Source organism: Mus musculus, chromosome 13 (genome assembly GCF_000001635.26).
Source record: "Mus musculus strain C57BL/6J chromosome 13, GRCm38.p6 C57BL/6J".
Classification (NCBI taxonomy): Eukaryota; Metazoa; Chordata; class Mammalia; order Rodentia; family Muridae; genus Mus; species Mus musculus.
In genome coordinates, this window is record NC_000079.6 from 85,186,401 (window position 1) to 85,214,357 (window position 27,957).

The following is a 27,957-nucleotide window of genomic DNA, read 5'->3' on the forward strand; positions in this document are numbered from 1 at the left end:
ATATAATTTGTAGGTCTATATTAAAAAATGTTAGAAACCAAATCAGTAGCTAAAGGAATATAGAATCACATCAAACTTTAAAGTACATATTATTTCTGTGAGCTTAAATGTAATTCACTTTCTTTTAAAAACTAAGATTTAGATAGGAGTGTCATGACTGACCTAAACTCATTATATCATGGCCTTTAACTCTTGATCCTCCTGCTTTCTTCCAATGTCCTTACATAGCAGAAGGTGTAGCCCAGATTAAAGGTGTGTACTACCAAGCCTGGATCTGGGACTTGCTTTGTTCCAGGCTGACCTTGAACACAGATTCCTTAGACATTCACCACCATTCCTGGCTTTGTTTATTTATTTTTCTTTAACTTCCTTTATTGTGTGTCACCAAAATCAGAAACTTTGTGTTGATGAAATAAAGGTGGTAAGTTAAGAAAATGTAATCAAGATTCAACTTAAAATACTCTAAATTGGAGATAAGAGGTTGGCCCAGTGGATTAAGCATTTGTCTTTCAACTGTGAGGACCAGAGTTAGGATACACAAAACTCAAGTGAAAACTAGTATGCTTGTTAGCCACCTGTAACCTTGCCCAACACTCTTAATGCAGAGATGGGGAGTATGTAGTCAGCCTAGCAGGAAATGCGGAACTTTGGTTTCATTGAAAGGTGATGCTTCAATTAATACAATGGAGAAAGATTGAAGAAGATACCTAACATCAACTTTGGACTTTTACATGCATGTGACACATGTATACATGCATACATACATGCACACATATACCATACACACACCGACATGCAAAAATTACTCCAAGTTATATAAGTAAAATTGATCCCTTATTCTTCTGGTCCCCTTTTCTTCCTTTCCTGTTGAGAAAACACAATCTTGAATTCTTTTAATTTTCTCCTTGTCCTAGGGTTTCTAGGATAAAACTTTAAGAAATGGGAAAATTTCCCCAAAGCAAGAAAAGAATTCCCAGCACTATGTGTGCTCTTGCAGATATCTTTTTTTCATTATTTGCATTTCAAATGTTTTCCCCTTTCCAGGTCTCCCCATTCGGAACCCACCTATCACATCCCCCCCTTCTCCTGTCTCTATAAAGGTGCTCTTCTACCCACCCACCCACCCACCCACTCCTGTCTTCTCATCCTCACATTCCCCTACATTGTGACAACCCAGATGTCCCTCAACAGAGGAATGAATATGGAAAATGTGGTACATTTACACAATGGAGTACTACTCAGATACTAAAAACGATGAGTTCATGAAATTCTTAGGCAAATGGATAGAACTTGAAAATATCATCCTGAGTGAGGTAACTCAGTCACAAAAGAACATACAAGGTATGTACTCACTGATAAGTGTATATTAGCCCAAAAGTTTAGAATAACCAAGATTCATTTCACAGACCATAGGAAGCCTAAGAAGAAGGAAGACCAAAATGTGGATGCTTCAGTGCTTCTTAGAAGGGTGAACAAATTACTCACAGAAGGAAATATGTAGACAAAGTGTGGAGAAAGACTGAAGGGAATGCCATCGAGATAGAGACTGACTGACTTGGGGATACATCACATATACAGCCAGCAAACCCAGCCCCTATTGTGAGTGCTGGGAAGTGCTTGCTGATGAAAGCCTGATATGGCTGTCTCCTGAGATGCTCTTCCAGAGGCAGATGCTTGCAGCCAACCACTGGACTTAGCTCAGGGGTCCCCTGTGGAGGAGTTGGAGAAAGGACTGAAGGAGCTGATGGGGGGTTGCAGCCCCATGGAGGGAGCAAGTGTCAACAGGCCAGACCTCCTGGAGCTCCTGGGGACTGGACCACCAACTAAAGAGTACACATTGATTGACCCACGGTGCTGGCCTCATATGTGGCAGAGGACGGTCTTGCAGGTAACTTTAGTGAAGTACATAAAACCTTTCTTTGAAGACCAAGAGGCAATAAATGCTCTGTAAAGCCAGATCTTTGATTACAACTCTTGGATTACAAGTTATATTGGTGCTCAAAAAACTTAGTCTGTCTACAAATAGTACATAGCACAGTTTAAGAACTGCTGTACAAAGACATTTGTGTTTATTTTTTTAAAAAGCACTGAAAAATTTCCAGTTAATAATTTATGTCTTGGTGGTGTCCAATGAAACAGTAGTATCTTTGTCATTGAGCTGTTAATTTACTTGTTCCTTTTCTAGGAAGACTAGAATGCATTTTGTTTGAATAATCTCCAATTAGATGCAGCAAAATGTGGCCTAAAGATTATGTAAAGAGGGCATTGATGCATGGCTGTGTTTCCAGAATTTGAGAGGCTTAGGCAGGAGGATCATAAATTTGAAACCACCATGAACTAAATATGGATTTCTAGTATATAATGAGACAATAAGGAGCTGAGAAAGGCAGGAAAAATGAGAGGAAACTCTACTGCACAAATTATGGCAGTGGGGGGATTGCTTTGTGCTCTCCCTGTTGGTATCAGGACCTCTGAAACTCGTGACATCATGTAGGCGAGACCCACAGACCTGTTGCCAAGACAATAGCCACCATATTCCCAGAATCCATTGTGCTCACCTCCCACTTTTACCTATAACCACGTCACCATCCATATATATACATACATACATATATATGTGTGTGTGTGTGTGTATGTGTGGTTAAGAGCACTGACTGTGTCATCCATATGAACTGGGTTCAATTCCCAGCACCCACAGGGCAGTTCATAACTGTCTGAAACTCCCATTCCAAGGGATCTGAAGCTGTCACACAGATATACATTCAGGCAAAACACCAATGGGCATAAAATAAAAATAAAAAATAAAGAAATGAAGGCTTATGGTTCTTTGTGCCCAGGCGTCCTCTGGAACCTGGATCCCTGCGGCCACGCCCACTTTCTGACCCTCCTGGGTCACGCCCTTCAGACTCCTCCCCAAAGCCTGGGAGCCCCGAGGCTCCGCCCTCCCTCGTTGCGGAACACCTCCCACCGGCTCCGGAAACTCCAGAGCAGACGCTGGCACGTGACCGGGACGTCACGCACGCGTCCGCGGTCTGGGCGGGGGCGGGGGTTCGCGCGTTGGCCGTCGCTCGTGGTCGCTGTCTCTCGGAGTGTCGCTGTTTTTGTCGCGGCCCTGCGGCCCGTGAGGGCTACAGCATGTATCACAGCAGCAGCCAGAAACGGCACTGGACCTTCGCTAGCGAGGAGCAGCTGGCGCGCCTGCGGGCGGACGCCAACCGCAAATTCAAGTGCAAAGCTGTGGCTAACGGGAAGGTGAGGTCCCCGCGAGCCAGCCCCTGTGCCCACCCTAAACCTGGGACCTCTCCTGAAGTCCCGCTTTGCCTGCAGGCTGGAAGCCTGTAGAGCGCTCGCCTGGCTGTGTCAGTGCAGACAGGGACTGACGCGACAGCCAAGTCCGGGGCTGGCGGTGGCAGAGGTCTGAGTGACATCCTGGGGACTGGCAAGAGCCTTGGAAGAGTGCGGACTTAGTGCGGGACTCGAACTGGTCACTTGTCCTGCAGGATGTCACGACAAATCATTCTCTGTAGATGGCAGGAGGGAGGGCACACACATAGGCTGGTGTCTAGTGGAAAGTCAGACTGGCAGGCAAGTGCCTGGAGTGCTGGTGGTCACTCATGGATGAAGCTGTACCTCTGCAGCAGTGGTTGAAGAACGTGCACAAGCAACTTTGTAAGCGGAAGTGTAAGGCGGTTGAAATTCTTGCCAAAACTGAAAGGAACTTTTCAAAGACTTGAAATGGGGGGATGATGGCTTGTTGGATCTGCTTTCCAGAAACAACCTTCACACAGAAGGTTGTACAAGGAAAGAAAATAGTTGACACAAGTAATGCGTGTTCTATGGGCCTCTATCCAGGTCTTCCTACAACTCTCCCATTCATTTCTGTGTACGGCCCTGGATAACTTTATAGTAGCTTCTACAAATTTCAGGCAAATAAAATTTGTACCAACAAAACAGGTAGACAATGAACTGAGTTATTTTAATTTTGGTGACATATGGATTTACTGCAAAAGCTACTTTGGGAGAGTTCCAACCCATGAAAATATGTATTTTTTTTTTAATTTACAAATAATGGTATCAAACCTGGGAGTGAATTGACACATACTCTGTCATGACTGTTTAAAAATGTCCAGCTGACAGTTTGAGAACTTGTAAAATGAAAGCCTAGATTCAGTTTATTGATTTTTGCTTATTCTTCTCCTAGATATTTTGCTTGATGCTTAGTAAACTTAACAAAGAGAGAAAGCTTCAGGTCTATTTTTTGTTGGTGGTATAAGTCCAATTTAAGCAGGACAGATAAGACGGTCTTACAATGAATTCACTGACCTTACATTGAAATGTCTGCTCTGTCTAAAGGTTCTTCCAAATGATCCAGTGTTTCTGGAGCCTCATGAAGAATTGACACTTTGCAAGTACTATGAAAAAAGATTATTGGAATTCTGTTCAGTGTTTAAACCAGCTATGCCACGGTCTGTTGTGGTAAGTGATGGGAGAGAAGAATATGCTTGTTAGCTGGCTTGAGAGAATTGAACTAGACTTTTCCCTTCTTTTTCCTCCATAATTTTTTTTTCACATTATATCCCAATAGCACACCACCTCTTCTCATTCCTGCCGTTTGCAAATTCTTCTGACCAATACTCCCTTCCCTTCTCAGAGAAGGGGAAGCCCCTCCTCCTTTGGGTACCACCCTGCCTTGTGACATCTAGCCCCAGAAGGACTAAGCATCTCTACCACTGAGGCCCAACAAGTCATTCTGGTTGGGAAAGGGGATCCAATGGCAAGCAACAGAGTCAGAGACAGCCCCTGTTCCAGATGTTAGGGGACCCATATGAAGACCAAGCTGCACATGTGGTACAAATGTGGAGGGTTGGGGAGCTAGATCCAGCCCTCTTTGGTGGTTCAGTCTCTGTGAGCCCCATGGGCCCAGATTAGTTGGCTCCGTAGACCCTCCTATGGAGTCCTTTACAACTCTGGCCTGCTCAATTCCACCACTCTTCCATAAAACTCCCCAAGCTCTTCTTGATGTCTGGCTCTGGGTCTCTGCAGCTGTTTCCATCTGTTGCTAGATGAGGCCTCTCAGGAGACAGTTATGCTAGGTTCCTATCTGCAAGAACAGCAGAGTATCAGTAATAGTGTCGGGTTGGCTCTTTCCCATGGAATGGGTCTCAAATTGAGCCAGTCATTGGTTGGCCTTTCACTTGAGGTTGCTTCCAGTTTCTGGCTATTATGAATAAAGCTGCTGTGAACACAGTTGAGCAAGTGTCCCTGTGGTATAGTGGTGCATCCTTTGGGTATATGCCGGGAAGTGGTATTGCTGGGTCTTAAGGTAGAACTAATCCTGATTTTCTGAAAATCTGCCAAACTGATATCCAAAGTGTTTGTACAAGTTTGCACTCTCACCAGCAAAGGAGGAGTGTTCCCTTTGCTCCACATCATCACCAGTATGTGGCTGGTGACTGTCACTTCAGTTTTGTTTGTTTGTTTGTTTGGTTTTGTTTTTTGGCGAGACAGGGTTTCTCTGTATAGCTGTGGCCGTCTTAGAACTCACTTTGTAGACCAGGCTGACCTCGAACTCAGAAATCGGCCTGCCTCTGCCTCCCAAGTGTTGGGATTAAAGGTGTGCACCACCACTGCCCGGCTCAGTTTTTGATCTTAGTCATTCTAATGGGTGTAAGAAGGAATCTCAGAATCTTTTTGATTTGCATTTCCCTGATGACTAAAGATGTTGAACATTTCTTTCAGTGCTTCTCCGCTATTTGAGATTTCTTTGTTGGGAATTCTCTGTTTAGCTCTATACCCCATTTTTAATTGGTTTAGTTGATTTTTTTCATGTCTAATTTTTGAGTTCTTTATATGTTTTGGATATTAGTCCTCTGTCGGACAATCCTGTACAATAAAAGAATTTCTGGAGGTATGACCCTCCCTGATTTCAAGCTATACTACAGAGCAATAGTAATAAAAACTGCATGGTATTAGAATAAAAACAGACAGGTTGATCAATGGAATAGAATCAAAGACCCAGAAATAAACCCACATACCTATGAACACTTGATATTTGACAAAAAAGCCAAAACCATGCAATGGGGGAAAAAAGCATCTTCCAACAAATGGTGCTGGTCTAAGTGGCTGTCTGCAAATAGACTCATATATATTACCCTGCACTAAACTCATGTGCAGATGGGGTAAAGAAAGTAGGGAACTGCTTGCACTCATTGGCACAGGAGACAAATTCCTGAGTTCCTTAGCTTAGGCATTATGATCAAAGGTTAATAAATGGGACTTCATGAAATAGGAAAGCTTTTGCATGGCTAAGGACACCATCAGTAGGAAAAAATGGAAGCCTACAGAAAGGAAAAAGATCTTTTATTCTTTACAAGTAGCAAAATGGTATTTACGTTAGAGTTATCTTTGAGGTTAAAGTAGTTCCTAACTGCAGACTAAATAGGACCCAAACTATTTGGCAGACTATAATAGAAAAAAAAAAATCTAGTAGTTTATTTCTTCTCACAGTGTGGCTCAATACAGGCCATCTCATCAGAAAATGGCTCTCTTGCCATGACTAGAATCCTAGACTCCTCCCCTCTGGTGACTCTTGGAGTGCCTAGCCTGGTAATCCTCTGCTTCTGGCTGGACTGGGCTGAAACTGAGGGGAAGGCGTAGTTGCTCCATGAATCTTGGGCTGAAAAGTGAGTCATTGCACTAACTTTGTTAGCCATACCAGACAAAAGCAAGACTGAAATGTGGCCTCTCTCCAGATGCTTAGTTCTCTGGATCAAGGTGTGAATCTTAATGTACGTTAGCCACCATAACATGCTTACATGAAAGTTGTATATGAATCAGTCACATTTTTTTAAATACTGGTATTTTCATACTTGTATCAGTATAATGAATGTGAGAAAAATTAATTTTGTAAAAATTTTAAAGGCCTAATTCATAGTTGCTATATTTTAAGAGGAAGGGCATCTCCTGGGTCACTTTATAGTGTGCTGTACAGGTTGTGACATTCCTTTCTTTTTCTGTTTGTTTGTTTTAGAGCTTTATTGTGGAAAGGCAGAGAGAGAGAGAGAAGGTAGAGAAGGAGAGGCTGCCCATGGCCATGAGGAGAAGGGAGGGGATAGAGGTAGCAAGAGGGCTGGAAAAGCAAGAGAAGCAGGAGAGGCGAGAGCTTAAGCGACATCCGCATTTTTCTTCCCATATTCTTTACAGTGGAATTGAGATTAGAATATAAACTAGTGACTTTTCAACTCTGCTAAACTCAGTTCTGGTTTGAAATGCTCATTGATTTATGTTCCAGCTGCTACTCTTGCCCTAAGAGGTTTTAAAACTTTGATTAGAGGATAATAGAGGTGACATTGTTATTGATTTCTTGGTAGCTTTGTTTATTTTGTTTTCTTGTGTCTGTCCTCTAAGAGTCATGTTGGCCTTGAGTTTATTATATTCCAGAGGATGAACTTGAACTCCTGGTCCTATTGCTTAAACCTCACTGGGATTGTAGGCACTACACATCTGGTTCTACTTAGTACCCAGGATCAAATGCAGAGCTGCATCCATGCCTGGCAGGCGCACTACCTACTGAGTATATCCCAGGCTTAAATGTCTCAGGATTAGTTTATGTGGTTCTTAGTGTTGTGTTTTCTACTGGGATGGGAATAGGTAACTTGTGGTACAAGCTAAACAATGAAGAAAAAAGATGGTGTTAAGGGTGTCCAAAACACTTTTTACCTTATTATTACTCTCATGGCTTGTTGGTTGTAAAGGCCAAGTATGAAAGGCTGTTGTACTGGCTGGTTTTGTGGGTCAACTTGAGTTATCACAGAGAAAAGAGCCTCGAGGAAATGCTTCCATGAGATCCAGCTGTAAGGCATTTTCTCAATTAGTGATCAAGGAGGGAGGGCCCATTGTGGGTGGTGCCATCCCTACACTCGTAGTCTTGGGTTCTATAAGAAAGCAAGCTGTGCAAGCCAGGGGAAGCAAGCCAGTAAACAGCACCCTCCATGGCCTCTGCATCAGCTCCTGCTTCCTGACCTGCTTAGTTGCAGTCCTGACTTCCTTGGTGATGAACAGCAGTATGGAAGTGTAAGCTGAATAAACCCTTTCCTCCCCAACTTGCTTCTTGGTCATGATGCTTGAATAGAAACCCTGACTAAGACAGCTGTTTTTTTAAGTTTCCTAATAGAGAAGAACTATCTACGCTCCTCCATTTTTATAATAGGAAAAAAGAAAGAACATTGAAAATATTAAGTACATTAGTATTTATTATTCATTTTAAAGCTGTAGACATGTCTGAGAGAGGAAACAGTCATAAACAGTAGCAAATACAGCTGATTAGTTTCTATGATGAAATTGGGTTTGATTTTTTTCGTTACAGAAACTGTAGAATGAGCTGGTAGGATTAATTTATTTCTTTGGGTCAAGCAATCTTTCAGTGAACTTTATGAAATTCATCTATACAATGGATACAGTGATTTTGTTTGTTATTGTTGTTTAATATAATTTGACAGCAACTCTAGAAGCATTTAAATGAAGTATTTTTTCCTGTGATCAAATAAATAAGTGGTTATTTTACTGTTAAGTGATTCAATAGGTAAAGATAGAGAGTTCTTAGTTGAATATAGCCTCCAACCCTTGATAAATGTCACTCATGCTATTTCATTTTCTGTGAAGAGAGCAATTTTAGTACTGTGTTATAAGGATTGGAATAAATTGATACTACTGTGTTTTGCACAGTGGGACTTATTGAATGGGAAGATTCAGGCAAAGGTGAGGCGCTACAGTTTAGCAGTAGTCATCATGGTTCATCACAGATTTGGAGTTGACAGAGAAAAGGCTTTTTGCTCCAATCATGTTATCCATTAGCATTTTTCCAAAATTGGCTAACCTGTGATTGTAGTATTTTAGTCCTTAAAATTTTCTGAGTATAAGTACTCATTTTGCTCTGAGTTCTAAAATTAATTCATACATACATATATATTTAAGTTTAGTTAACTACAGAATGACTTACTGTACACAGGCTGGGGACAGATAACTAAATATATATATATATATATATATGTATATATATATATATATATATATATGTATGTATGTATATATATATAGGCTCTTTGATTGGGGAAGTTCTGATACTAAGGTCTAGTTCCCTAATTGGTTCATGATTTGTCAATAAAGAAGGGCAGGAGCCAATTGCTGGGCGGAAGGTACATTTGGGTCTGGGTACCAAGAGGAAAGAGACACAGGGAAAGAGAGAAGGGGCTTTTCTACCATGTTTTGGAGGAAAATGGATGCAGCAACCATGTAAGACCTCGGGGCAGCTAGGGCCTGCAGCTTCAGCTATGGAAGGATGGCCAAAAATGTTTTGCAGTGGCTAATTGGATTAAGCCACTAAGTTTAGGGTAGAAGGAGAGTCAGAGATAATAAATGGTAAGGGCATGCATTTCCAGGCAGGAGGTATTTGCCCAGAGCAATTGTGCTTAAAGGCAAGTTAAGGTAACAAAGTTGTCTATGTGTCTTTTATGCAAGGATTCAAGGGTTTTGGGTGAGGCTGGTAACCTGACCCTTCCTGGAGCAAGGGTCTTGGGAGTGGACTGGTGGAGTAGTTGACTTCCGGAGCATAAGGCAGATAGAAAAGGAAGCGTGGCCAAGGCAGTAGAGTTTCTAAAACTTCACTCAACAGTTTTTGTTGTACTTTATCATAATTTATTTTGATTAAGGGAAAATTTAAACATACTGATGTAGAAAATGTTTTTAAGGAAACCTGTGCATGAGTGAATAAGTTAAGTTTTTCAAAATTTAACATGCTACATGGAAGTAAGTTATGCTTTTATAAATGTTTATATTTTTATTTTTAATCTTAGGGTACAGCTTGTATGTATTTCAAGCGTTTTTATCTTAATAACTCAGTAATGGAATATCACCCTCGGATAATAATGTGAGTATGAATTTGGTTTGGTTTGGTTTGGTTTTGAATGAAGATGTTTATAATGTGTGAACCTTTATCTGTGGACTGTTGACAATTTTAGTTAGGAACAATTTAGACTTGAATTTTTTTTCTATTTGAATATAAGGTCTTCTTACTTGCTGTTATGTTCTTTATAGATAATGACATCTGACCTGCAACTTGTCTACCACTCACATGGTTTTCCTTACATCTAGTTATTCTACCAATACTGCTGTCAGTGATACCTTTATTCTCCCAATTGCTCAGGCTAAGAATCATTTGAGGAAATTGCTTTCTCTCCATTTCCATTCAGTTTATGGATCTTGTAACTTCAGATTCATTTTGGCTAAACAGAAGTGTAGTATGCTCTGCATTATGCTTACCACTGTATATGAGAGCACAATTAATATAGGGCTCATCAGTTTGCTGTCATTCATGCTTCTGTTTGTCCCCATTTCGTTCCCACCAGTCAAGCTCAGGCCTTTATTGTGATTTCAGATTCTAAAGGCTGTCAGCAATAGCTTTCTTACACTAGTTTCTCTGAACTTAATTTAGTAACTCAGGGAATTTCATGTTTGCTTGTAAGCTCGTAATAACCACATACTCAAATGACTTGAGGCTTCTGCTGATGACCATCTGCAGTATTACTTACCATTATCTGTCTTCTATGGTCATAAGGTATATGTACATGATCAATTCTGTTAAATCAAATCTTCCATTTATAGTTCTTGATGCACACTACTTAGTTATTTCTTCAAGTTTCTGGTTGGACTATATAAAGCTATTAATGATGGTTAAATACTGTAGCAGTAGTAGATGTTGGGCCAATCTAACTTTATACTTTCCCCTAAGTCTAACGAATAAAAGTTTAAAAAGGAACACTTAAGTTCTTTTTTTTTTTTTTTTTTTTTAATTTCCTGCAGTGTCTAGCATTGTCACATTTCAGTATTATGCAGTTTACAAAGTACTTTAAGGGATATTTAGGTATTTCTGCTGTCCTTTATTTTTTTATGTAGGCTTACTTGTGCATTTTTGGCCTGCAAAGTAGATGAATTCAATGTGTCTAGTCCCCAGTTTGTTGGAAATCTTCGAGAGAGTCCTCTTGGACAGGAGAGGGCACTGGAACAGATTTTGGAATATGAACTACTACTTATACAACAACTTAATTTTCACCTTATTGTCCACAATCCATACAGACCATTTGAAGGCTTCCTCATCGATATAAAGGTAAACCTGCTGATAGGAAATTAGCTAGTAGAGCTAATTCTTTGTTATTGTTTGCTAAAACGAATTGAAAACTTCATAATCAGTAATAGACTAACTCGTACAACACAGGTGCAACCTGAGAGTCTAGGGTAATAGTTTTCAAACCTCAGTGTGCATTAGAGTACACCTGGAGAGTTTGTTTCTTAAGATTATTGGATAAGAGTTCCCTGGTTTCTGGTTTAGTAACTTTCTATAATAGATTATGAGATTATAGTAATGTCATTAAAGAATTATTGTAACTCTTGTAACCGATATATATGGTCATAGATCTAGGCCTAGTGACTTATAGAACCTCAAAAAAGTCTTAATATTAAACTAAAATATAAATTGATCTTATTTTAAATGTTTTATGTACTCAGTTCACAAATAAAAGCACCAAAATTATAAGTACATAGATGAGACCTGTATTTTCAGAGCCTCAGGAAGTTTAGGTGGGAGGACCACTTTGAATCTAGGAGTTTGAGACTAGCCTGGCAATTTAGTATGAGTACACCACAAAACTTGTAACACAAATATGTGCACGTGTACATTTAATGTATAGAATTTATACCTATGTATTTACATGTGCCACATATTAATACATATGTTAATATGACGTAGTCAATTTAAGTTGTTAATAGTCTAAGTAAAGTCAAAGAACAGTCGAGAACTGGTTATTTTCAGGTGAGCAGTTGTAGATATTCTGTTTATGCTAAACAGGTTTTGGGGTGCAACCTAGAAAGAAGACAGGAACCATGACAACTTTCATGGACCTTAGATAACTATGACTGTGGTAAATTTTATATAGGGAAATCAAAATATTCTATTAGAAGATGGCAGATTGAAAAGCAAGGAAAACACTGTTGAGAAAGCATCAGTGGAAGTGAAATTCAGATCAAGAGTAGCAAATAGGTAAGGAGGGAACATTCCACCCAGAGACCTTCCTCGTCAGGAGCTCAGACTCACAGCCCACTTAAGAAATGAAGAGCCTGGAGATGGAGGGGAAAGAGTGCTTGGCTTGAATTGAAGGCAAAAGTCTAGACTATATAAGTAGTGTTGAAGATGTTGAACAAAGGGAAAAGAAGATAGTGAAAGCCTTGTCTAGAGAATGGGTATGATTGAGTTCTCAATGTGCAAAAATGGCCTGTTGGCACCTCACAGGTTAGTTTTTGGCTATACTAATCAGGCTTCTCTAGAGTAACTTAATCTATAGAGAGAGAAAAAAGGGATTTATTAGGATGTGGTTAGTTAATCCAGTAACGAGTGCTTATGAACAGAAGATCCCAGAGCCCATCCAGTAACTGCTAAGTCTCTGAGGCTGGATGTCTCAGCTGATCAGCATACACTGGAATGCGAAAGAAGTAAGCACTAATGCAAGTGAAGGAATGGACTTGCTAGCAAGGCAAGAGCAAGCAGGCTAAAAGAAGGGCCTCCTTCTACAACCATGTCTTTTATATAGGCTTCCAGGAGAAGGTGTGACCCAAATCAGAGGAGAGTCTTAATACCTCAAAAGATCTGGATTAAAGGAGTGTCTTTCTACCTCAGAATTCCAGATTAGGAATGAACCTTCCCACTTCAAATGAATGAATTAAGCAACAATCCCTCAGGTTCACGAGCCATTTGGGGTTCTAGATAATTCCAGATGTAGTCAAGTTGAGAGCCAAAATAGGCATTATACAATCAGATAAGATTTGACATCTGTATGTATCCTGCATTATGAAAAGAGTGAATGGGCAAAGGGGTAACAGTGGGGACTGGTCATAAGAAATGTTTAAAGAGTAGCTGAAAAATGGAGAAGCTTATAATGGGACTAGAATGTATCCAGAGTTGTCGGATTGTTGGAAAACAAAGGGAAGGAAAGCGCTCGTGTAAGTAAGCCGAACGCCTTCCAGTTCTGCTTAGATTGGACAAAGCAAATGTAGGCTAATGATATTTGCTGAATTTCGTGCCAGAAAGGTCACTCATGAGTTTGTTGACATTTGTCTTTGAAGTGTAGAAGGATAAAAAAAGGAGATTGGTGGCTTTAGGGGAATAAGTTGAAAGACAACAGACTGTAGAGATGCACTAGTTTAGAGTGCTAGCTATTCTTCTAGATGAACAGGGTTCAGTTCCCAGCACTCGCATCGTAGCTCATAATTGCCTGTAACTCCAGTTCCAAGGAGTCCAATGCTCTTTTCTGCCCCTCTTGACCACCAGGCATACACGTAGTGCATAGACATATGTGTAGGCAAAACACAGATACACATCAACAGGCATAAAAGCAAAGAAAATAAAAACTTTAAAACTATAAATGAAGGAGAGCTGTCTCATGTCAACTTGGTTACATAGAAAGATCCTGTTCAGGTAAAGGGAAAGAGGGAGAAAAATAGGTATGTTTCTTATAAGTGTTCCTTAATTACTGGATATATTCTTAGACACGAGATGAATTTGTCATTGTGTGATCAATATCACAATGTTCCGCCTTTGCACATTGCCCTTAGCTAGGTGCTACTGTGCATGGAGCTGTCATATACTCTCATAACAATGGCTTGCTTCTGTTATTCTTATACACCTGGGGTGTTTTATAATTAGCATTTTGTTACTAAGTAGAAAAAACATACTCTAACATAAAAACTAACTTTTTGCTAGTAAGTATAAAACATACACTCTAAAATAAATGAAAAGTGTATGGTGCAGCTAGAACATAAAGCAGTACCATGGTTATCATTTTTTCAAAATTCTGTAATGTACATACCGTGTCTTACACTGAAGCATAGACTTGTTTCCATAAGCATCACTGCAAGCATGGTCCTCGTGACGCTGGTGTGGTACTGAATGGCGGGGATGCTCGGATGCTTTGGAAGCTTGCAGAACTCATGCCTCTTATTCATTACTGAAAGAAAAAATGGTTTGTACAATAGAACTTGTATATGTAACTTGGATTAAACTTTTTTTTTTCTTTGAATTGGAAAGGTAAAATGAAAGAAATGTTGGGTGTAGACATGTTTAGTTTTCTAGAAGAGATTGACACACTTAAGTACTGATCCAATGAGCTAGCAATAAGAAAAAGTTAAAGGGAAATAGAGACTGTATAGCAGAGCTTTAGACTCTACGAACAATATAAAGGAGGTTAGCATGGGGTTTGAAATAGGGTACAGCTGGCCGTAGAGAAGGTGTAAGCTCTTGTGTTGACACAAGACAGAGTGAGTCTGGGTGAAAATACTATTGTATCTGGGGATTTAATGGAAATAGTCTTATCCTTATTAAGTGCAGAGATAATTTTCCATAGAATGATGGTTTTTTTGAGACTTACTCAAATGAAAGAACAAATTTTCTAGGAAGACATCATTGTTAGGCTAAGAGACACACCTAGGTCAGTGAATTTGAATTTATAGTAGTATCCCAAAACCTCTTTTGTAGAGTTTTCTGCCAATGCCCAGAAATCAAAAGTATAGAAATTAGATTCAGATGCTGTTGAAACTGAGGCTGAAGAGATTGCTTATCAGTTAAAGAATGCGTGCTCTCTTCCAAAGTTCATCGACATCTGGTGGTTCAAAATTGCCCATAACTCCAGCTTCAGAAGAACGGACACCCCTTACTGTTTATATGTGCACTGTGCACATATTACACACATTCACAGACAGACAGACAGACATAAATAAAAATAAATATGTATATATAAATAAATAAATATCTGTATACATACATATATGTGTGTATGTATATATACATATGTTTATATATTTATACAGCAAAGAAATTATTGAAGACTCTAGTAAATCTGATCAGGTTGAAGACTTCAAAACCAAATGGTGCAAGATTTACAAGAACATCATGAAAAATTAAGAGAATCCTGAGAAAGGGGGAGTGACTACATTTATCATTTCAGAGGTTAGATATTTGGGGACAATGACTAGGCCTATGTGGGACTCTGTAGTTGAACCTGATATATTTTATTTCAGAATATTTATAGATTGTCTTACTACTAGGATTTGGCAATGAGTATCTAAAGCCAGTCTGAGGGCTCAAAATTTAAGGAAAGGCCGGGTGTGGTGGTGCACACCTTTAATCCCAGCACTTGGGAGGCAGTTCAAGGCCAGCCTGGTCTACAAAGTGAGTTCCAGGATAGCCAAGGCTACACAGAGAAACCCTGTCTCGAAAAACCAAAAAAAAAAAAAAAACCTTAAGGAAAGGAATTGACAGTTTTCCATAATTCCTGAACATAGTCTAAAAGTATTTCTGTAGATATTTGTGAAGGCTAATTGGTTCAACATTCGTTTACATTTACTCCCCCCACCCCCATGGTATACATTAAAAAAAACTTTGCTTTGACAGTGATTTGGTACAATTTCTAATGTGGCCTTCCAGTCTTTACCTGAGCGTCTGTATCATACATATCTTGTCTTTGCCTTGAATCCCATAGAATCTCGAAGAGTTTCCCTTTCTAAGTTAGAAAAGTACTAAATTGAGAATAATGTTAAGCATTATTGTGCTAAAGCGTATGATTCTGTTTTTTTCTTATAAGCATATATTGCTAATCATGGTTGTATTCCAAAAAGTTTGAAAGTCATATCAGTGAAAACACTCAGAATTTGGTGACAATAACTTAGCTATGTACATACCAAACAATCTAGCATTGAAAGATTCAGTTTTGGAATAGAGGAAAGGAATTATAAAAATCATTCTTTATTAAGTACCTCCTAGTTACTGTAGTTTTTAATGGTGGCTAGCCAATAAACTCAGAAATGGTAACATCTATAAACTTTCTTTCTAGACTCGGTACCCCATGTTGGAGAATCCGGAGATTCTGAGGAAAACAGCTGATGATTTTCTTAGTAGAATTGCATTGACAGATGCTTATCTTTTATACACACCTTCACAGATTGCCCTGACCGCCATTTTATCAAGTGCCTCTAGAGCTGGAATTACTATGGAAAGGTATTAATTTGTTTTTACTTCTTAGTAGAGTTTTACTTCTTAGTAGAGTCTGAGCTTTTAAGTAAGCTTCATTAGACAATATTTCTGTATATATAATGCCTTATATCTGGTAAGTTTGTGATTGAAGAAAGAAATCGCCTTTAAAGAAAGCATTTAATCGAGTATTGTTGAGCTAAGAGAATACATTTCTGACTAAAGTAGAAGTGTGACAGGTAGTTTTGGAAGACAGTTATAGCTACCAGTGTATGATAGATTTACAAGGCAGTGTTAATGCAGCAAATCTGATTTATTTTATCATATGTTGTAAAGCATGTGTAACACTTTCAGTAAGGATTTGTAGAAGTATGCTTTAGGGTATATCCATATGAAAATTATAGTTGAGCCATAAATAATAATAGCGAGTACATAAACACACATAGATAGACATTACAATGAGTACTTAATGTGAGTTAATTCACTTGATTTTTTTTTAATGTTATCATATGTACATGCTAATTCTTAAACTTGAAACAGTACTGTAAGTATATTATTACACAGCTGGAAGAATGGCCAATTAGAAACAATTGTTATACTCCAGTTGTTTTACAATTTATACTATATATTATTGTTCATTTAATTTCTCTTATGATGAGATTCTTTTGTTTCATCTTTATAAACATCTGAAGAAAGTAAAATTTTCTAAACTTAAAACTATTTCATATACTTAAAATTTCAAAATACAATGATAAGAAAACATCAGATATTGACAGATGTGATTTAGATTTTGTTCTTCCTTACTGGGAATATTTATTATTTCTACAGAAGCGACCTTAGCCTTTTAAAATTTATGGTATGTATACCTCTCTTATAACACTTATTTTATCTATGTGTACTTGTAATTATATGCCATGTGTATAGGTGCCATATGTATGGAGACTAGCAAAAAGGTGTAATTTCCCCAGAGCTAGAGTTGGGTGCCAAGTGCCTGCTCCAGCTGAGGAGTGGGCTGAAGTGGGACACAGAGCTGGATGAAGGCCAAGGCTGATAGTTATGACCTTGTAACTCTCTTCTCTGTCCTGGGGGTCAGAAGCTGATGGCCCTGGAAACTTAACTCTTCCTTACTGTTCTGAGCTGAGCAGTGCTGAGTGTTGGCTCTGTAGCTCTCTTACTATGTATGCATTAATAAGTGTTAGTTTCTTTTTTAGCTCAAGGACCCCTTGCTGGTGAGAGAGGCTTAGAACTTAACTCTTCATGGACCAGAGGCAAAAGAAAGGAAAAGAATTAAAATCTTTCACCAGGCAATATGTATAGAAAAATATACATTCATATACATATACACTCTAGTCAAGCCCAAGCACCTATCTCATCAGCTCTACAAGTGTTCATGCATACTTACATACATACACATATAGCTACATGTCATACATATAGACAGACATATACATCTATATGGGTGGTGGGTGGGGCTGAGCACCCAGATGCCACACTTTATTCCTTCTCTCTGGCCTTCTTACACCTTCTTAGACAAAAGTTCTTTAGAAAATTACCTTATAGGTAAAATATTACACAAAAGTGGAGTTACAGAAAGACCTTGATACTAAGTTCAAAGCATTGTTTCATCCAAGTTCAAAGCAACAGTTTTACAAGGCCTTGTTTTATCATAGTGCATACCTGTGGCTTTATCCTTGGATCTGACCCAGAATGAATATTTTTCTTGATCACAAATCTGTCCCAAGCCTATTTCTCTCTTTAGTATAATTGTGAAAGCTCATTATAGACCCTGTTACGCAGCCTTTACTCTTCAATGAGGAATGGACACATACTGTTCTTGATTCTAACTTTATTATATTTCTTTCTGGCAAAACAACTAAACCATCTCTTAAAACTTTCTTCGTAAAATTATTTGAATCAAATCAGAAATTCTATAAAATCATTAATTTATCTAAACAACATTAATTCATGAATGTTCATCTCTATGTTGATGTGCATGAAATCTGTGCAATAGGGTGGGCTAATGCCCAGGGATCATTAGATGGTAATAGGAAAAGGTATATCAGCTGTAAGAAGCAATCCCGAGATGAACGTCCCTTGGGACCTTGCCTCTCAGAGCTTACCCACCACAAGCCATGCAAAATTGGTGGACCACCTCCAGGAAAGTCACCTGCTAGCCTTAGCCTTCCTTAGATAGCTAGCTCCTGCCAGGTAGGTGGTTAAGAGCTGCCATATATGGATGCTGGGAACCAAAGTTGAGTCTTCTGCAAGAACAGTATCATTGAGATATTTCTCTAGCCCCAGTAAACCTATCTTGTGCAAATATAACACACTACGTAGATTTAATCCTATTGTGGTTTATATCTCATTTACTTACTATGCAAACATTTAATAAGCTTCCATTATACTATACTAAAGGAATACAAGAATGAAACCCTGAGCTAAGAAAACACAATGATGTGAATAATTGACTTGGCTGGAGGTTAGGTGTAGAGTCTTTGTAAGGGCCAATGGGAAATGGAAGCAGGAATGTCAGGAGTTAAAGGACATCCTTAGCTATGCTGAGTTGAAAATGGGCTTCATGAGACCTTGTTTCAAAAAGAAAAAAAAAACCATGATTTAAAAATGAAAGAATAGCCAGGCGGTAATGGCGCACGCCTTTAATCCCAGCACTTGGGAGGCAGAGGCAGGCGGATTTCTGAGTTCAAGGCCAGCCTGGTCTACAAAGTGAGTTCCAGGACAGCCAGGGCTACACAGAGAAACCCTGTCTCAAAAAAAAACAAAACAAAACAACAGAAAAAAAAAAAAAAAGAAGAAGAAACTTCAGGAGAGTTGCAAATGCATAACAAGAGGGGAATAAGGAAACTAGTTAATATGCAACATAGCTATCAAAGTTTTGTCATATAGCTTAATCTAGGTAGTTTAAAATATAGCAACAACATTTCATAAAACTCTTTGCATTCTTTACAACTGATTTATCTGGAGAAAGTTTTATATATATACATATATATATATATATATACATATATATATATATATATACATACATACACACACACACACACACACACACACACACATATATATATATATACACATATATATTTGAAAGACCTGAGATTGCTTTGGACATGATAAAAATCGGACGTGATAGACTTATAAAGCCTGAGGTAATAATACCGTGTTGGTAGATTACTTGCTCATGTATACTCTAGGTACAGTGACATTGTTACTGAAGGGAGCCAGCTGACTGCTGCCATGTTCCTTATCTTCTCCCTTTGAGCTTAGTGAAATCCATCTCTCTAGCACAGACTTTTCCTAAGTCACATAAAGCCAGGCTTGTAGTTAGGCTGTGTCTATAGCAAACATTTAATATTACAATGACAAATATAGGCTGTTAGTACTTTTATCACTGGAAAGCTATATATCATAAAATTTAAACTTTTAACAGTACACATCTCTTAAACTGGCAGAAGTGGTAGTAAGTTTTTCAAACTCTAATAGGTTTTAGTACTGTAGAGGTTTCAAATAGTAAGTAATAGTCTTAAGTAATTTTAAAACTGTCTTTGATGTAATGAACATGGAGGTAAATAATTTATACCTGTCTTTTCAGTGTGCTATGTGCTTTCAGTGAATTAAAATGTTGGTTTTTTTACTTCAGCTACTTATCAGAGAGTCTAATGCTAAAAGAAAACAGAACTTGCCTGTCACAGTTACTGGATATAATGAAAAGTAAGTGCTATTAATGTAGTTGCTTTCTGAACAAATGCTGTAGTAGACTAGTATTTCAATTTATTTTTATTGAATTACTGTTCTCAAAATGCATTGAAGATTCATTGGCAAGAATAAATGGAAGGTATGTGAAAGAAAATTCTTTTATCTGTAAAAAGAGAATATGGATTTAGAAAGGCCTAAGTCAGAATAGATTCTTTTGAAAGTATTCACAAATATATGGTAGACATTTAGAATCAGAGAGCTCACTTCAAGGGAAAGTTTGCATCTGGAGTATTTGTTTTGTAAATAATTTTAACTAGTTAATATCTGTCATATACTGATCAATCAATACAAAGCCAGTAATTTTTCATATGGGGGTTGGTGAGGGAGAGGTGTCAATTTCAGAAGACAGACACATTGACTATTACAGCTTAGAGATCGATAAAAATGAGGTTTGTCGGCTAGATGGGTTGGAACTAGGTGGTAAGCCCTTGTCTAGCTCATTTCAGTTCTTGTTCAAACACTAACACCAAAAAACCCACACTATCCAAACCAAAAAGCCATGAAGAATGCTGCTTAAAAATGCCCCCTTAAAGGAGGTCCATGTCCTATCTGTGGAACCCGTATCTGTTAACTGAGACTGTAAAAGATGGGGTTGTACAGGTTAGTTCATGAGAAGGTGCTGATGGTAACTTGAGTTACTGAAGCAAAATAGTACATGTTGTCACAGGGTCTTCATGACTAGAAGGTAAGAGACTTTGAGAAAAACTGTGAAAACAGCAAAAGATATGCAGATGTTGGAGTGATGTGTCAATTAGAGCCTTCAGATAAAATTTGCCAATACTGTGATTTGGGCCCAGGGAAACAAGATTCCCGATTTTTGGACTCTGAAGTGTGAGAGAATAGAGTTGGTTGCTTTAAAACACCAACTTAATAAAAATTTTAATAGGAGCCTTGGAAAATTAATATAGACTTTGATAACAGGCTTACCAAAAACTCCTTGGTGCTAGTGTTGAGAAATCCTCTTAGAAATTCTGATTTGAATTTTTGCTTAATTAATACATGTATATGTATTAATTGTATGTGCGCATGTAACATATATGTGTATACATATACACATACCTACATATATATAAGCACACATACATATTTGGCATACATATCACTTAATTTGTGTTTTTGCCACAGTCTAGCAATGCAACCCAGGCTAGACTTAGACTTGAAGTGTTTTGCCTCCGTTTTGTGAGTGTGAAAATGGTAGGGGCATGCCACCACATTTAGTTCTTTATTGTCTTGGCAATTATGTTCATAGGTATGGAGACGTACTTTAAGGGTAAAGCAAAACAATAAAATACAGGATTGCAGACCTTTGTTTAGGTGATAGTAAATGTGTATGTGTATATTTTAATGTTTGTTTTAAATGAGATTCAAGTCATGCAGTTACATGCCTTGAAGTGATTCTTTGCTTTAAGTAATTTTGGATTTCCTCTGAGCATAATAGAGGGTTGGTCTTTTTTCCCTATAAACTGTAGGTCTTCATATTTACCACTAGAGGGTTCACTTCCAAAGCCGATTGTGATTTGATAATAGTACTTTTTTTTTTTTTGGTTTTTTTTTTTATAATAGTACTTTCTAACAATTTGGTAGTAGAGGGGACTATAAAGAAAACACACTGCTTATTGAAGTGTGTGGTTTAATTATTGATTTCTTATATTGTCTTTATTTTGTTCCACTTATTTTAATAAATATGAAACAAGGAGAATGCTTCAAAAATACTCAGCTTTAGTAATATGAAGGTATTCATATTTTTTTTTATAAAAACACATAGTGATCTAAAGATGTTTAATCACAAATACCAATTTCAGTCTGAAAGCACATGGCCATATAATAAGTCCCTGGACTATCATGTTTCTAATCTTGAGATTTTTGGTTTATTATGTTAAACATAACAAGATAAGATAGAAAGTATTGTATATAGTCTTATCTTTGCTGATCTATAGTTTGTTTTTAACATTTGATTTGCTAAGGAAACATCCTTGTTTTTTTTTATATGTTATATTCTTAGTAAATAAGAGGGTATATTTTGGGATAGATTGTTCATGTGTATGGCTGGTGGTAGAGAATAAAGAATATTTACTAAATCACATAGGGATTATTTCAAAAGCTTTAAGTTGAGCAAAATGTAAACATGGAGGCACTTGGAAAACATTACTACCAGTATTATATACAGCATGCTAATGTTAATGCTATATATAGTGTGGCATATAGCAGATATTATTTGAACTTTAAGAGCTGCTGCTGCTTGATTTTAATACAGAATACAAGTCCTGGTAAGAATATGTTATCACCAATGTCTTCAGTTTCCTGAAGCAAGTTAGATTATTATGCTTTTTTATACAAAAGCAGATGTTTTGTTTTGGTTTTTTTTTTAAAACAGGATTTTCCTGGGTAGATCTGGCTTTCTTAGAACTTACTCTAGACCAGGATGGCATCAAACTCAGTTCCACCTGCTTCTGCCTCCAGAGTGTAGAGATGGAGGCATGTGGCACCACATTTAGCTGAGTTTTTATTAAAAAAGAGTTTGTATCCCCATGTAGGCATGAGAAATCTAGTAAAAAAGTACGAGCCGCCCAGGTCTGACGAGGTTGCTGTCCTGAAACAGAAGCTGGAGCGGTGTCATTCTTCTGACCTTGCACTTAATGCGGTTACGTAAGTAGGCATGATAAAGAAGTTATGTTCACAAAGTCATTGAGTTCAATTGTTAAATTATTTCACTGTTACAAGTTTGTTAGTCTTAGCACCTAAATCAAACTTTATAAAAAGTTGAGTATACTGATTTTGTCTGTGTTGGGAGGCAAGCTCAGGGCCTTGTCCATAGGCAAGTGCTCTCTATTTGTCCACATCCCCAGCTTGGCCTATGTGCACATTTCTAGTGGAAGTAAACATAAGGAAGGAATGTTGGGCTTTCACCCTACAGGTTGATCCTGATCGTTAGTGTGTAGCTTGGCTCGCTTTCCCACGTTATGGGATCACTGGGAGCCAGTCTTCCTATGAAATTGTTAAACCTTTGTCTCTTAGCCAACCTGATATTTTCTGGTGAACAAATGTACTGTTTTAGACTTAATTTTTATAAACTAGTAAGGAAGGAAGCATTGTGTCAGAGAACGAGTAAAATATTCTGTTAGGTTGTGTAAGTATAAGAGCATATTTAATGTCTCTTGCTTTGTAGGCTAATGTAGAATTTACTATAAAATACATATTCTCTACATAAAAGATCCATTGTAACTTAATTTTTGAGCATGTGATAATACAAGTAAAAGATTTTGTTTTATATGTATTGACTCTAATCTTGTTACTTATTAACATGTAATGGGAATTAGCTGTGATAGCTATAGATGTTTATTTATTTATTTATTTTATTAGAGAAATGCTAACAAATATGTGTAAAAAGCTGAAGAGTATGCCAAAGTCTTCAGCACAAGATAGTCATGGCTTAATTTCTTAAATGTAGTTTTAGTAGAGGATTCCCAGGGCTTGCAGAGTGCAAATTATAGGACGGTTGTCTTACAGATATAGCTTCAAAACATGTCTTCATGTAAATCTTGAATTGGTAGGTTTCAGTAGTAACTAGTAAATATCAGAAGGTTGTAGAGAATTAAAGTTGACACATTGGTAAGTAGAAGGACTGTAGCACTTGACTGTGTTCTTACATTAAGTTTGAAAAGAACAGTTATTGGAAGATAGAATGCCCATTATTGGTTTACATAATTATTGTGGCTGTTTTCATTCTGTGGCAGAAAAGTTAAGTGCTTATGGCAGAAACTGCATGGCCTATAAAGTATTTACTAATTTGTCCTCAGAGTTGGATCATTTGACTATTAATTCTGTTCTAGCTAGTAAAGGAATGGGCCATAATCCAGAAATTTCTAATCGATAGAGTTTACATTTTATTCCAAGTTGCCATTTGCTTTGCCAACCCTGCCAAAAAAGATTTCTACATTCTTGTAAGTGTCTGAATATTTCTTTGTAAAAGAAGGACTTTAAAAATTATAAAATACAATCAGTTTCTCCAAAGTGAAATATACATAAAAATATGTTTAAATTCTGTTAGATTCACCAGTTAGAAGTTACTGTCAATTTGCTGTATAGTTTCTACATAGTGTCTGTTCTGCTCCTCTCACTGCAGGCTGGAAACAGTTCATGAACAACACTAAGTAGTAGTACTTCAGCACAAAGCATTTATTTTTCCTTGATCATTAACATTTCTGCCTTTATTTTTCATTGTACAGTTACTGTATTCTTCTAAGTCACCCACTGAGTAAACACCAATGTTTCCTTTAATCAAACAGATTTTGATCTCAGAAGTCACTTACCAGATGGGTCTACCATCTGCCAACCTTTTCTTTGTAGAAATGCATGAAATACTTGTTTGTAGTAATGTGTCCACATCATGCATTTAACATTGCCAGTCTTTAACTTTTGCCAGTCCGGGTGAAAAAGATAAGAGTCACCTTGACCATTTGCATTTCCCTGGTTACTGTAACTATTGATGTTTCCAGATTTAATAGCCATTTGTAAGTTTTCTGCATTGCTTCTGGCATTTTATTCTTGTAATACATTATATATTAACATCTTTTTTAAAAAAGATGTTTATCCTATTTATGTTTTTTCTTACACTACTTTGCCAAAGAAATGCTTAGGAAGGGTAAAGGCTTTGGGGGGCTTGTTTGTTTTTTAACCAATATTTGTAGTTTTTCTAGTTTGTTTTTGAGTATTATTTCATGGTTTTCTTAGTTGACAATTTTTAATCACAAATAAAATTAAAAGGTATATCCAGTTTTTAAATCATTTATTGTATTTCAGTTATGTACTTAATAAGCAAGTACCTGTGTGGAGAGCAGAGGACAACATAAAAGAGTCAGTTTTCCTCTTTCCATACAGCCATGGGGAACAAACCAGGCTGTCCATCTTGGTGTCTAACCCCACTGAGTCTGTCACCAGATATGCAGAGCCAGTTTTGCCTGTCCTGCTTTGACTGCCGATGTATTAACAACACCATATTCTTAATAACCATAGCTTTTATAGTGTGTCCTTTTATTTGTTCCTAAACAGGGTCTGGTTTAGGACGCCTCAGATTCTCAATTATTCTATCCTACCTGAGTGTTGGCACTGCAGGTGTGTGCCACCACTGCACTCCACTTTAGTATGCTTTTATGATAACCAAGACAAGGTCTTCCAACATTTTTTCCCTCTAGATTCTCTTTGCTATGTTTACTTGAGGCCAGGTATCACAGTGTAACCAATGATTATCCAATAATCTCCTTAGAGTCACAAGAACTGGGACTTATGGGTATGTTCAACGTTTTCGTTGTTTTCATCTTTGTAGGTTCTTGCTACACTGGATTAAATATTAAATATTGCCTTTGTATCCACAGATAATACCTTTCCAGCTATCTAGTCCCTACTCTTCAGTACATAATGTATTTTGTTTTTGAAGATAGGGCCTCATTTTTTTAACCCATGCTAGACTGAACTGAAGGCAATACTGGTGCCTTAGTCCGAGTACTGTCATTGTAGCTGAGGGCTACCACATGTTCACATGGCCGTGCTAGCTTATTTTATAGGTTTTGTTGCCACTAACAGTTTTGCTAATCGATACTTGCTTAATTATAGGAAGAAGAGGAAAGGCTATGAAGATGATGACTATGTGTCAAAGAAACCCAAACAGGAAGAGGTATGTTTTCCCCTGAAGAGAACTCGCTATAACTTACACTTTCTGGCATGACCTAAGCTAGTGTGTATGTTCTGAACTACTATAAGCATTATAGAGAGGTGGGGCTGAGAACGTTTAAAACAGTGTCTTGCTTTGTAGCCCAAGTTGGTCTTAAACTCCCAGTTCTTTTTTGACCTGAGCCCACCGAATACTAGGACTACAAGTACCTCTAAAGTTTGAAATTATTAAATTTTTACTCACCTGTTTATGTACAGTAAAAGTTTTAAAGAAATCGTTAAAGGGAAGATTTATGTTGGGTTATGTTCAGGGGGAATGGAGTCCATGGCAGGAGCACGTTGGCAGCTGCTCGTTATGTGGTGCTAATCAGGAAGCCTATGCATGGGCTGTTTTCACATGACTCTGAACCACTTCTAAAGTAAGCTACCTGACTGAAGTAACTTCCTACGATAGAAGGCAGTGATGCTAAATTTTATCTATTCTCTCAGGATTCTTTCCTTGCCTTACCCCAGTTTTAAAATCTCTCTCTTAAGAAGTCAAGGATAAATAAGCACAGGCAAAGGATAACTTTTCACTCCTCACAGAGTGGGCAGCTGCCATGTCGTTATCACAGTCAAGTGCAGGACTTAGCACATACCTGTAGTTAGCACTTGAGGTATAGAGGATCCAAAGCTGGCTGAAGGCATAATAGGAGACTATCTCAAAAAAAAAAAAAAAAACCCATCTACAGTAGACTGTTGTCAATCCACAATTTCTTAAAGGGAGGGAGGTAAACAACAAATGGCTCAATACTTCAATGTTACCCTTACCACATTCTTTTCCCTTTAGGAGGAATGGACTGATGACGACCTGGTAGATTCTCTCTAACCATAATAAATGACCGCAGCAGTACTTATTAACCAACGGAAGTAGGAAGCATGTCTGACATTTTACTTTTTAAAAAAATAGTACAATGTGAAAACATCAAAATATATTAAACTTTTCTAGTTGTTCTATATATTTTCTTTGTGATTGTTTTATATAACATATAGCTTCAAAAGGGGTGAATGCCACCTAGTTTGAATATTCATAATCCACTAGGATTAGTTGCAAACCATGTCCTCCTGTGGTAGACAAAGTCAGACTGTGCTACACTTCCTTGTATTGTTTTAGACAAACTATAATAAACAAACCTTTCCATTTAGAAGCATTATACTAGAAAAAAAAAAAACCTGAACAATAGGTAAACATCTGAAAAGTTAAGAAAATAGGTTTTATCCTCCAGAAGCCCTTACAAATGCTTCTCAGATGTCTCTCCAGTAGACTGAACTATTGATGATTCATTACTAAGCTGGAGAATGTACTGGGCACTTACGTAGTACTTAGGTGCTAAATTTTATTACATGCAGTTACAGATATCTTCTAGGTTTAAATAAAAATAGAATTTTTGAGTATAGATAAAAAAAAATCTTAAATTTCTACAGATAAGTCATAGTAAATGATATAGTCAATTTTATCATTAAATGATTACCTCTCAGTAAATCCTTATAAAGTTGGCATTATAGTGACTAGAAATCTGTAGAAAAATTATATGCAAAAATTTAAAGTTAAATAACTTAATATAAAAACCCAAAACATATGCCTCTACTTTTCTATGACTTTAGTTAATTATATACCTCAATGTGCTATTTTCCCAAATACAGATTGGGGAAAATAATGCCTGCTCCTGATGGGATTAGTCACAGCAGTGCTTGACATACTAGTATGTATTTGCTGTATATTAATAATATGTGTTACAGTTAAGACCAAAATAAAGATAGATATGCATATATTAGACCAGTGTTTTGTTTTGATGTTTCTTTTTCTGCAACACCGGCTTGAAGAAATTCTGAGAAAATCAACTTTGAATCTAAATCTACCTAGCTTACATATTCCATGATACACTTCCCAGGAGGGTAGGTAGCATTTTAGCTATGTTTTTTTGTAAATGGTGTTTACTCTATGTGCATTTTCATCTCTAATATTTTTATGGCTTGAGTTTATTTGTAGGGTTTTATAAAAGTAGAGTAAAAATGAACACTCCTCTGCCCAAGTATAGTTCAAGTAGAACAACATGCTAGACTATAGACAGAACTGCAAGTGCTCGCAGTGTGTCTGCTTTTCTTTCATATCATTAAAAATTTGGCATTAAAGCAAGGGCCACATCTTTCTCTGAAAATTTCCTATCCATCCCCATTAAAAATAGGTTTGAAAGATTTTATTTCATCACTGACCACCTAGTTACTACAGGGCCTAAGAAGGTAAATAACACGTTTCCCACTCCAATTTAAAAGACAGAGCATGTCACTATAATACAAAAATGAGGATAAGTCAGATTTCTTTTAAAATAAATGGTAGAAAAGGGAGAAGCATTTCAGGCTTAAAAAAAAAAAATTGGCAAATAGGCTGTCATGGCCGAACACTCACA

The 27,957-nt window shown here is 37.5% G+C and overlaps 1 protein-coding gene across 4 annotated transcripts; it reads left to right on the forward strand.

Moving 5' to 3' along the window:
* Positions 1-2,976: 2,976 nt before the first annotated feature.
* On the forward strand, positions 2,977-27,331 carry Ccnh (cyclin H). 4 transcript variants are annotated; one of them, NM_023243.6, is made up of 9 exons: positions 2,985-3,252; positions 4,354-4,476; positions 9,852-9,925; positions 10,951-11,161; positions 15,933-16,096; positions 19,728-19,798; positions 22,378-22,489; positions 25,454-25,514; positions 26,340-27,331. In NM_023243.6, exons 1-9 carry the CDS (start codon positions 3,136-3,138, stop codon positions 26,376-26,378), a joined length of 972 nt encoding a protein of 323 aa, NP_075732.1. In that variant the 5' UTR covers positions 2,985-3,135; the 3' UTR covers positions 26,379-27,331. The 4 variants fall into 4 exon arrangements, with proteins under 4 accessions (XP_006517388.1, NP_075732.1, NP_001334516.1 ...); NM_001347587.1 differs by having other exon boundaries at positions 16,041-16,096; NM_001347588.1 differs by having other exon boundaries at positions 11,131-11,161.
* The last annotated feature ends 626 nt before the right edge of the window (positions 27,332-27,957 follow it).

Excerpts from the sequence above, each read along its gene's own strand:
- Ccnh (NM_023243.6), top strand. The coding sequence starts at position 3,136 with ATGTATCACAGCAGCAGCCAGAAACGGCACTGGACCTTCGCTAGCGAG. Across the intron at positions 16,097-19,727 it reads GCTGGAATTACTATGGAAAG|CTACTTATCAGAGAGTCTAA; the intron begins GTATTAATTTGT and ends TTTTTACTTCAG. Across the intron at positions 19,799-22,377 it reads GTTACTGGATATAATGAAAA|GCATGAGAAATCTAGTAAAA; the intron begins GTAAGTGCTATT and ends ATCCCCATGTAG.